Below are 12349 nucleotides of genomic sequence, written 5' to 3'. Positions count from 1 at the left end.
ATGCCTGGACATTGTGTGGATGTGTGGGCTTTATTAAAGCCAAGGGATTTCTGAATATGTGAGCATCCAGGAAGACTAAACACTCGGTTTAGTAACACTTGGTTTTCTTAGTTACTTTCTGTTGTTACTCACAGTTTTTTTTAAAACTGTCAAGGTCTTTTAGATTGCATTCTACTATTTGAATAAAATAAAACAAACAAGGTGGGATTTAACTCCAGCTGGGTGTAGCGAGAAAGAAATGTTTAATGTGCCAGCAGCTACCTGGCAACAGTGTAGGATTACCTTAATATTTACTTGTGACTGCAACTGGAAATCTGTGACTAAATTCATCAGTGTGATATAAAATACCACTGGAGATCCGATTGGAAAGGTAGGAGTGAAATCAGAGTACACATTCTCATTGAAAAATACAACAAGAAACGTGTGCAAACACACCTGGAAACACAGTATATAAGGCAAAAACAGGGTTTGTACAGTACTAAACATCTTAAAAATGAATATTTGGTGTGAACTCTCTTAGGCAGCTTTCTTGTCATTTCTTTAAGCAGTCTTCAGGAATAGTTCTCCAGGCTTCTTAAAGAACATTCAAAGCTCTTCTTTGGATGTTTCTGCCTTTTGTTCTGTTCTCTGGCAACATGATCCCACACTGCTTCAATGATGTTACGCATTTTCATTTGAAAATGCAGTTTTCTCTCCGTTTTGGCCTCACGTCCACACTGAGACGGCGTTTTCACTCAAGGAAAACGCAGTGTTTTGAAAACGCTCTCGAAAACGCATACTTTTGAAAACGGTGCTTTCACATCGCAGTGTGGACAGCGAAAACTGAGACTTTTTGAAAACGATGACACATTTAAGTCATGTGACTAATTAAACAAAGATAGCAGAGGGCATTATACAGCAGTTGTTTTGTTTGCTCTCAATTTTGATAGCCGCATTAAAGATTAATATCAGTCTGTACATGCTTCAGATAGCTTTTCTTCAAATCTTTAATTCTCACTCGCTTTTGCAACTTTGTACTTTTGTACTTTTGTGTTACTCGCAGCAACAACTCCACCTCATTGTTAGTCCATTTAAAAAACTCGGTGCTTTTCCTCAACAGTTTGCTGCAACTTTTCAAAGAGCCAGAAAGTAAATAAACTGTGGACACAAATGAGGCAGGTTCGAATCGCCTTGCGTTTCACGCATGTGCAGTACTGGAACATAAGCGTTTCCGGCCGTTTCAATGTGGACGCACAACTCTGTGAAAATGACTGAAAAGGCTAGTGTGGACGCGGAGCCCTTTCAGATGAAAATGCCATTTTTAAATCTATCCAGGCTAGTGTGGACGTAGCCTAAGGGACACTGATCCATGACTGAGAATACTTTACTGTATTTTTCTGTCCAGGTATGATTTTACTGCATTGACAGTGTTTTGGGGATCATTGTCGGGCTAAAAAATGAAGCTGTGGCCAATCAGATGATTTCCAGATGGTTTTGCATGGTGGATCAAAAACCTGACTATACGTTTCAGTTTTTAATGACACATGCACACCATGCCGAGATATGACAAGGTTCAACTAACAGCTCTTTGAGAATCACCTGTTGGTGCAAAAATACAATTTTACCTGTCAAACTGTGTTACGTGTGGCATTTTTCATAGATTTAGCTAAAGAAATTGAAACAAATTGTGCTTTTATGACAGGCTGCTAGTGAAAAAGTGCCTAAAGACACAATTTAAAATTGGTTTTCCCACAAAACTGGCTCATCCCTTGACTTAGGAGCCTTTCTTATGCTTGAATGAGTCATAGACACATGTTAAGAAAAAAAAATCTGAAAAAGGTACAAGGACTGGGATGAAAAGGAATGAAAAAGCAGTCAAAGCCCTTCAGAAAGCCTGGAGAACTATTGGTCAAAACCACTTTAAAAAATTACAAAAAAGTCATTGGAAGCAAAATATAAAGAAATGAGGGGTAGTTCAAGACTTTTGCACAGTACTCACCTGTCATCTGTGCATTTTTTGCCTCACAGTTTTTTTTATAAAGTTAGTGAGTAAACTAAACAGGGAAAAAATATTAAATGGGTTAAACAGTAAACTATCCCTAACCCCCACTGGAACGTATCAGCTATTGACTGATGACTGTGAGTCGGGGGATAATGGCCAATCTTTTTCACTTTCCTACCAGCAGGTAGGACTTCCTCTGCCATGTGCCAATCATTGTTTGCAGATACAGGAAAATTTCAAAAAGTTACTTAAAAGCAAAATCTTCATCTTTCAGTGGCCAATTTTTTTTGTAAATGCCTTTTTCCTACTGATTCTGCATATTCATAAAAAAGCATGTGTTTATAGAGATTAACCTAACCTTAACCCTAAATGGCTCACCTGACCTTGTGGATTTTAAGGCCTTCAAGAAATGTTTCTGTAAAGCTGACTGCCTCCTGGCTTCAGGTCAGAACACTTTTAACTAACCAAACAACATCATAAGTCTGGCTGTGATTATTTTGCTAAATCCATGTTTTAGAGTTTTGCTATGCTTGTTATGAGAAGGCCAAGACTACATATCTTCCTGCCAGCATCCACCGATACATGCTTAATCTGCTCGCCCATGATCGGAGCTGCAAACATGGAGCTCACTGTCATCCTACCCTTTCACGGCAATAAACTTTATTGAAATAGCAGAAGGAAAACTATTTTTCGGCTTTATTCGTGACACGCTCCCTGTTAAAGGGCCTTTATTCAGCTTTGTGCCAAATTTTGATTGCGTAACTCCTGAGTTCAACTTTTTGTAGTGAGACTGACTTTAAATGAGGGTTAGAGCAGGGCAAATCAAACAAGGCGGCTGTGACTTCGTCAAAAGTGCCTTCTCAGAATTTGTCAAAGAGCAAAGAAGGGAGACAGCGAGAGAGAGACAGTCAGGAGATAAAGAGAGAGGGAGAGAGTTGGTGGTGATTCCAAAGCATAAAATGAGTGTCTGAGACTTCTCTTCCTTTCTCTTTCCTCCCTGCGGTTGCCAAGCCGGATGGCAGCAGCGAAGCATGTCGGATCACTGTAAGGTGCTGTAACGGCTTCCCGATTTCGCCTCAAATGATGTGAAAATCATTGCCAAGCCATGTGTGGTGGTGTGAGGCGAAAAAAATGACTAGCTTCTCTTCTCACTGTTAATCAAACCTGGGGTGGCAGAGCGTTTCGCAGACGGAAGCCATACATAAAGATGTGCTTGTTCACCGCTCTCCCTCCACCAACACCCCCAACCCCACCAACCCTCTGCCATTTTCTCCTACACCACCTACTCTGGCTTTTCTCTGACGCGCCAGTCACCGGAGAGTCAGACAAATGAATACTTCCTCTTTTTCATCAGCGCTTCCCACCTTTTCATCAACGCCCATAAAGCAGTAGCCGGCACCTATCACTGGCAATTGCCTCTCGGCTGCTTGAGTGATGAGACAGAGGTGGCAGAGTTCACTAAGTGCTCTTATGGCAGAATGGATGTTACTGGGTCAGAGGGTCGCTCGTACATCTCATTACACAGGATACACAGACGCACACAAACCTGTGCACCTGCCCGCGACTGTGTGTGCATACAAAGAAAATGCATCCTGACGTGAAATGATGAGCCTGTGGCCCCCGCGTGTAGCAGCAAACACTCAGGCCTGTGCAATACACACTAGGCTCTAACCTCTAGACACGAGTGCTGTGCAATACTGCAAATTTTGGTGTCAATCCTATGCCAGGTAAATACAGGGTCTGTATTGCTGATACTGACACCAGCACCTTTTATAAAGCACTAGAGCAGTGAGACATTATTTTTACTTTCCACAACAATTAGTTAACACAAAAAAACACACTGTAAAACCTTTCTGCTTTTCATGTATTTTGAAACTGCTTTTAGTTTTTGGAGACCTGGGTTGTAAATGTGTCTGTCTCTTAAGCACTTTGGATCAGCTTCTATTGTTTAAGTGTGCTATAGGCTATAAATAAAATAGACGTGACAGTCAACACAGAAAGGTTCAAATGTTTTTCTTCTTCAAAAGAATGAAAATAGAAAAAAAAATAATTTTAAGGACAGAAACAAAATATCGATCCTATCACGCTGGTATCGATCTGATACCGATACCAGTGTTGCTATCGATACTAGCGATATTTGGATCTATGCGCTCACCTCTACTAGACATTAAGAAAAAGGTAAAAATAATGAATGACATGCATGTAAGCGCAATGCAGCTCCTCCAAAATGACTATCTCATCAGCTTTTGCTGTGTCTGCTAATTAGATGAACTTGTTGCTCTTTAACTACACACACACATTTATCAGAATGATAACCTTGTGGCTGAAAACATTTAAGAAGAGTCCAGCAAAGACGCTGCATTGTGTGCAACGGCGCACAAAGACTCCCTTTCATGCCTCGCTGCGTCACGGGCCAGCAGGCTATGTCAAACACATTCTACGTGACATCCATCTCCAAGATCTCCTGCTTGATCTCGGGTTAAAAAACAAAACACCGCAAGGAATCAATTCCGAACTCCAGCATCATGAGGTAGCACATGAATATGGAAGACGGCTGAACAGAGCCAGACGTCAGCTAAACTAAAACACAATTAATGTTTCTCTCCCTCCCTCCACCCTCGCCTTTTTGGAGAAGGCCCAAACTCAATTTCGGGGAATTCCGCATCTCATACTTAAGAGTTGATGTGACATTTTAATAAAGCAACACGCCGGGAACGAAAAAACACTCGCAGGAACTCTTCTGAGACAAATAAGATTAAGTCCCGGGTTTGTCCTTCCTCTGCCTTGCTGAACTGTGCCGGCTACAGGATTGATTTAATTTTAATTTGCATAAAATTACATCAGATCTCAGGCGGCGAAAGGTCACGGAGAACACGCGAGACCTGTTCCAGAGCTTCATTACTTGAGACAAAGGTCCAAAAAAGTGGTGGATGCAGGTACTCCACGAAAGCCCCACGGAGATCAAAAGATCCATACTGTGTCAAATCTATAAGCAGGAAGAAAATAAGGGGGGAAAGGGGGGGGGGGGGGGGTTGAGCGAAAGGGGAAAACCAGGGATGGGACAGGAAGGTGGGCGGCGGGAGCGCAAGTTGGCTGCTCTCCCCAGCATGCCTGCTGTGTGTGAGAAAGCAGCTGTGGCCTACTGAGGATTACATAACATACTGGGACACACACACATATCCAAGGCTGCACGTGGATGCGTATGGATGTGCGCGGTTCCTTCGCTCTCTCAGTCCTCACCGCTGTCTCTCTATAGGAGGATGGTGTTGGGGTGAGTGGGGGTATTTTCTCTATGTTTCTTTGGCCCTGACTCCAGCTTAAACGAGCCCAGTGTGGTGCGACTTTTCCCTCTGACTCAAAATGTGAAACGACTCCATCCATCAGCATCCCTACTTCTTCTGAGCATCAGGACATCCTGCTTCTCCACCCTTTTGATTGTCTTTCTATATGTGCGCCTCACTCCTGGGGTGGGGGGGTGGGGTTCAAACCCACCAGACTGTGAAATGCAAAATCTTGCAGTGGAGAGAATGTGCATGCTCTGCAACTTCCTCCACCTCTATCCTCCGCCCACCCCCCCACTCAGTCCCAGACGGAGTCGCCTTCGCTGCCAGTTGGATGTAAGTGGATGCATCTGAGCAAGCGGGCTCGCTTATGGAGGTTGCGGCTGCCATGAACAGCCTGTCCTCATATAGGAGCTCCATAATGCACCGTCAAGCAACGTGCAGACATTTTGCTTGTGCAGGCAGTCGCACTACATGTGTGTACTCTGTGTGTGTGTGCTGAACCTCTGAGGGATAATATATGTGTTGGAGGGTATAAAGTGTGTCCCGAGGTCAATGACCGAGAGCCATCAGTGGTGTCCTGTTACGATCCTGCCCATCAGGGTCAGGTGCGGTGGACTGGGACACGTCATCAGCGGAGACTGAAAAATCCATCATGTCGGCCTGAAATCTGATCCAGATGTTTTTTTTCTTCTTCTTTTTTTTTTTTACAGATGCTGGCAAACCGACAGCAAAAGCCAACCAAGGCTTTCTCTGACCAAAATGCCAGTTTACAAAGGAGCCTAAACAAGCATGGGAAAGAGAAGCCAAGACAGCGAGACAGCAGAATAACACGTGCGCTCTTTGCTTTGAGAGAAACTGGGTCCCACAAATAATAAGTGCGCTCTGACCGGCTCTGCTTGTTCCAAATCCAGCTCAGCCCCGCACTTTGTTCCAACTCTGAACAGCCAACTGTACGGGGATTTGGAAGCGAGACAGCGCGCAGTTCAGCTTGGCACTATTAGGTTCAATAATGGAACAAATAGCAGCCTCAAATGTACCATCTGCAGACCTCCAAAAACACTTTACTGCTTTTCTTCTCCCCATCCCCCTATAACTGGCTGAATCATGCCTCACAGACACCAACAGGGGACACAGTCATCACTCTTGCCATCGCGTCTCAGGGACCCATTTAGGGGCCGACAACAACGGCCTCCTATCTCGCCATCAGGCCGCCGTAAAAGCATCGAATTCTAAATTGTGCCTGGAATACAGAGGGGACCGCTCAAACTGCAGGGCCTCGGCTGGAGACGGAGCTTTTAAGGCAAGCCACAGCTCATAATTCCTGTATTCAGGGGAGCTCAGTGGCATCTTCATGCTGCTACGATGAGCACAATGATTGATTTGCAAAGCTCAAATCCTTTTGCTCTCAAGGCTGCAGGGATCTTCTTATCTAAACTATAGATAGTTTTTCCAAAAGAAGAAGAAACCTTCTCCTCTGGTGATTTGTAATGGGGCTGGAGGCTTTGAATGCTTTGAGGAAAGCATGCATCTTGTAAAGCAACTGAGAGGCGACTGTAAAAACTGCATGCCTGAGAGTCGGGATAATGACAACACACTTGAGTTGGACTTGACAATGTTACTGCCCCCAACTCTAAACTGTTACTATAGAAGGAAAATGTTCTTTTGTTTTGCGCCCATCTTTACATGTTTTACAGCTTATACACCAGAGACATCAAACATAAGGCCTGGAGGCCAGAGTCTGAAGGCACTGGATGGTTTGGGAAAATGTGAAGGAAGGCATTCATTTTGGACTTTTAACTATATTTCAATAGGATTTAAAGCTTTTCCTACTCATAAAGAGCTCTAAAATGGCCATTCACAATAACCAAAGTAATTAAATTATAGATTTCAGTAATTTTCATTTTGAGACTACACCCAACTCTTAACTGTTACAACAGAAATGAAACGTAACAGTTAGCTTCATTTGTGCACATCATTACATGATTTACAGATATCCAACTTATTTTACATTCCTGGCAACATACAGACCACTTTGATCCTATGTGGGCCGGACTGGTGAAACTCCAGTTTCAGAAACTGAGGTACACATTTAATCAGTGAGACATCTTAATATAAGAAAAAAGTGCAGGACTCTTTGGACTTAAATTGGAAGAGGTAATTTTTTTAAATTACAAAAATCTACAATTTCATTTCTTTGGTGTGTTGTGAATGGACATTTTGGCAGTCTTTATCGGTACATAAAGCTGTAAAACTTGTGAAAATACAGTTAAAAGTCCAAAAGTTATGTCCTCCCTCACATATTCCAAAGCCATCCACTGGGCTGGTTTGGAGTCTCTGCCAGGTGAATTTTGGCCCTGGCAGGTGTAAGGTGTAAGGCAGGTGGTGTTATGTTTAACACCACCTGCCTTACACCTTAGTAGGCCAACAAGCATTTCCATTTTGCTACAATTCTTCTAGAAGCAAAGTCTTAAAAGTCAGCAGCCATCTCTGGATTTGTGTTGCCTCCCAAAACCAAAGCGAGGATCTTTCACTTGTTAGACCAGACACAATGGAGCCACTTCCAGTCAAAAACACTAAACAAAAGAACATTTAAAAAGTAGAACCTCTCTCAGTTACATTTCTACATTAAGTTAACCTTACTTATGAGAAAGTAAAATATGCAAATCTTGTACAAAACAAGTAACATCAATTTAAGAGGAGGTGAGTCGTACTAGCTGTTTATTGTGAGTGTGCAACAGTTAGCTTTGTGGGGGTGTGGGGGTTCCTAAGCAACCCCCAGAGATTGCTCTGGGTTCAGTTTAAAAAGTTTAAAAAGTTTTAAGTATTTAGCGCTATCTTGTAGTAGTTTCATTCAATTCCATTTAGTTTAACTTATATTACGCCAAATCACAACAACAGTCGCCTCAAGGCATTATTTAGTATTTGTCTTTTTTTTTGTCTCTCTGTTTAATGCCTCTGGTTTGAAGTTAGCCAGCTAACTTTAACTTAACTACACTGCATGTGGGCAATTTGCAGGCAAGGCAACATCACCAAGGTCCCAGAGTTGTATTAGCCAGAAGAAAGGCAGGTCACGGTCAGTTTGATCTTTCCATTTAGCCCAGGCTGAGGGCAGATTCAGTCACAGAATTCATCTATGAAATTACGTTTACCATTTTTTTTAAAAATCCCAAAACTACAGCTAATCACACAAAATGATGCCAGACATCCTGGCAAAAAACGAGCCGATCTAAATCTAAAACAGTCAAAGACCAAACAGAGCCCATAAACAGCGATTCCAATAAAAGAGAGCTGACATTTCCCACCCTCACAGAGAAGAGCTTTGCCCACATATCCAGCTGTCTTCTCTCTTCCATTTGCATTAGGTATTGATTTTAAAATGCAGGCTGTGGGTGAGAAGCAAGAGAGAGCGAGAGAGAGAGAGAGAGGGGGAGAGGGAGAGAGAGAGATATTCACTCCATATGATGCCCCCCACATGCAATTTAAGAAAAAAATCCCCTGACAGGAGGATAGGCAGGGAGTTGGAGACTTGTTATGAAAAGATGCGTCGGTGGCTAACAGTAGGATGCCAATTAGGCTGCTTGGCCACAACCAGTCACGCACCGGTTTCTCCCTCTTTCTCTCTCCATCCCCTCCCTCCCTTTACTCGTGGAGCATAGAAGTGGGGAAAAACTCAAGCTCATATTTCATGAACAATACCGGCATCAGATTTCTGTGCTGTGATTTTTTTTCTCCCCCTCCTTGTCCGGTAATTCAAGTGCAGCATGGAAAGCATCCTCTCCAGCATCAGCATCATCAGCAGCAATGCAGGTGGGCTCTTATTTGGACACACAAATGGAAAAGAGGAAAGTAGGAGGCATGTTTGGGGGAAGATGTCCCTCCTCTGAGTGACAGGGGGACACCAAACCGAAGCAGTGAAGGGGGAAAATGTAAAAATGAATCATTTGTTCGTTAAAAAAAACTCCGATTTGAAGATTTTTTTTCTAACACACACACCCACACCATCATCACCACCACGCAATGAATAAATAAACCCAGCTCTGGTGCCATTTTTTAAACAGTTTTACAAACTAAAGAAGAAAGAAGAAGAAGAAGAGACGCGTAAGCGCAGATGGCGTGAAGTCTCTCCGCGCACCCCGGCGCCATGTGGCCGCGTGAAACCCAAAGCTTTACACAGCATCTCTCCGTAGACACCCGCTGAATTTGATGAAGCAAAAGGGGGATTTAAAAAATATGAACAAATAAAAAAATGTGGACATTACTGGTGACAGCTTCTTCCCTCACCTCCTTCTTCCCGTTAACACTTAAACTGCTGCTACAGAGCCAGACGCGTTGGGGGATCTATTATGGATAGGAGAGGGGAATTCTTTTCGTGCACGAGGGTTCAAACCTGAGTAATCTGAAGGTTGCAAATCTATTATTTACGTCTAATTCACTCCCTGTTCGAGTGCTCATCTTCACCTCCCCTTACATCATATTTGACAGCTTTATTACGCGCTGCTTTGCGTCCGCATTTTATCCACTTTGCTCATTTATCGGGAAAAACCTGCCAGATACACGAGTGCGTGTTTCTTCTTTTTCTTTGAAAGTTGTGCATCCCGAGCGCAAATTTGCGAGCTCGCGGCTGAAGCTGGCACAGCCGATGCTGAAAGCTGAAAGTTGACACGTACCTGCTGCCAGTTCTCCTCCAGCGAAGGCATGGCCGAGAAGTAGCCGGTGTCGTGCACGAGCTGAAGTTCCTGAAAGATACTGTGGTTCGCCAAGACATCCATGCTTTACGCTCTGGTGATGGGAAAACAAGAATGATCCACAGGGAAGGGGGTGGGAAGCAGAAGAAGAAGGAGAAGAAGAGGAAAAATCTATATATGTGTGTATGTGCCTCCTCTCTGGGCTCTGTCAGACCTCTAAATCCACTTCTTTCATATTAGTCCTTAAACAGGGACGTTAACGGCTGAGCGAGGCGGCTGGCTTCCCCGTACCTGCGCGCATTCTCGGGAGTCGGTGCGTAAAGAGGAGGTTGGAGGTGATGGAGGCTCCATGCGTATCCGTGTTGCCAAAATAGACACGCGATAGGGGAACCGAAGGAGGGGGTGGGGCTTGGTAAACGAAGGGGCGTGGTTCGGCTTGTCAGTCAAGCCCCTTTTAAGGCGAATGGGCGGTTCGGGAGGCGTTAGAGCGGCTGGGAGAGCGTGCAGAGGCGGGGTTGGAGGGGGGGTTTCGCCGGGCAGGATTGGCTCCCGTGTCCAGTCACTCACGCCAAATATGGGCTCGATAGGTGAGCTATTTATGGATGGGTATATTAGATTTGGATGAAGGTCTGAAAGACTAGTCTGAGAGGCGAAGCTGTGGTGTAAACATCATGTGCTAACAAACGGGAGCGAGGAGCGGTGCTGATAGCCTCCTATATTGTTCCCCACAGTGCAAATGTTTAATTATAAAAAAGAGCTGCAGGAATATAGGAAAGCATATTCCTGCAGGGATTATGCTTTTAATGAGTTTAGAGTCAACGTATCGCACTTAATGGTGTTTTAATCTCCTGTAATGTTGTTTCAGGGCTTCTGCAGAGACTGTGCTATTACTGTACAGGCAGGAATCTCATTAAAGTGACCCACACAGCAAAACGTGGTGGGAAAAAGAAAAGTTCACAGTGTGTCTGCAAGTGTGTGTGTGTGGAGTGATAAATAAGTATCCAAATCTTCCACCATGAGTCTTGTTTGGTGGTGTGAGTAATCCCGCTTATTCGCCGGCGCCCCGTGTAAGCCATCGAAATTGTACACTTCCACACGGGCTCAATAGTCCCTCGCACACACAAGGAGAGAGGCAGAGACTGCTGCTGTCTCTAATCTTATTACAGCGCTAGGGGAAGGCTAGCTGAGGGCCCCGGCACCGCAATTTACACATGGCATCTTCGGGAGGGAGACAGATGATGAAGTTCCTGCTGACATTTATCCATTTGACACAACTCACTCCATCTTTCTTTGCCCTGCCTTTCTATTTGTCTTCCTGCTTTCTTTTCAAATCTTCACCTTTCTTTATCTGTGAGCCCCCCCCCCCCCCCCCCCCCCACCACCCACAATCATCTTGTAGCCCAGTCAGAATTTCATGAGTTTACCGTAATAAAAACATATAGCAGGAGGAAAACACATGACAGAGACATCTACAGTTGCCATGTGCTTTCTGGAAAACAGTCGAAGTGTGCTCGCCCCTGTTTAGGGAATCTCTTCATGGCTGACTGAGGTGTAAAATATTTACAAGATAAATCCTGTTGTTTTTATGCATTCTTGATGCGGTTCCTTGGGTTTATCAAAGAGGCAGACGAAAACTGACAAAGGGCTAAGACTGTTAAGTTGTTGTTGTTTGTTTTTAAATCACCGCGTACGGTGTAGAGTTTAAATTTGCTGGCGCTTTGTTCATTGCAGCAGTTTTAGGTTAAATTCTGTGCGTAAACGTGCTTGCGTATTATTTGTTATTTTGTGTGAAAAATTTTATATTCATGGTGAATTTCCATTATAATAATGACGTCAGTCTGCCATCAGACACAAACTATACTGTTTAACTGTTAAACTCACATGGCAGAGACATGACACATTTAGGCATGCAGACATGGTCAAGATGACTCGCTGAAGTTCAAACTGAGCATCAGAATGAAGAAGAAAGACAATTTATGTTTGTCGGTCTGAGTATTTCAGAAACTGCTGATCTGCTGGGATTTTCCCACACAACCATCTCTAGGGTTTACAGAAAATGGTCTAAAAAAGAGAAAATCTCCAGTGAGCGGCCGTTCTCAGAGAGAAAATCCCTCGTTGATGTCAGACATCAGAGGAGAATGGTCAGTCTCCATTGAGCTGATAGGAAGGCAACTGTAACCCAAAGAACCACCCAATAAAACCAAGGTATGCAGAAGAGCTTCTCTCTGAAAGCACATCAAACCTTGAAGGCAGACAGCAATAGAGCAAGACCACACCCAGGGGTCACTCCTGTCAGTTAAGGGCAGGAAACTGAGGCTATAGTTCACACAGGCTAAGCAAAATCAGACAACAGAAGATTGGTAAAACATTGCCTGGTCTGAGGAGTCTCAAGTTCTGGT

The 12349-nt window shown here is 43.8% G+C and overlaps 1 protein-coding gene across 1 annotated transcript in view; it reads right to left on the bottom strand.

The window, feature by feature from the left end:
- The window catches only part of LOC146680920 (Krueppel-like factor 7), a 51380-nt gene extending 41073 nt beyond the window's left edge, over positions 1-10307 (bottom strand). The window contains exon 1 of the mRNA XM_085447750.1: positions 9933-10307. Coding sequence (XP_085303876.1) covers positions 9933-10034 — 102 coding nt within the window. The 5' untranslated portion in view covers positions 10035-10307. The remainder of the gene's footprint in view (positions 1-9932) is intronic.
- Between the last annotated feature and the right edge of the window lie 2042 nt (positions 10308-12349).

This window comes from Copadichromis virginalis, linkage group LG23, assembly GCF_057382275.1.
Source record: "Copadichromis virginalis isolate Kocher_CV1m ecotype Utaka linkage group LG23, C_Virginalis_male_GT1.1, whole genome shotgun sequence".
Classification (NCBI taxonomy): Eukaryota; Metazoa; Chordata; class Actinopteri; order Cichliformes; family Cichlidae; genus Copadichromis; species Copadichromis virginalis.
This window is presented reverse-complemented; position numbering and strand designations above follow the sequence as displayed.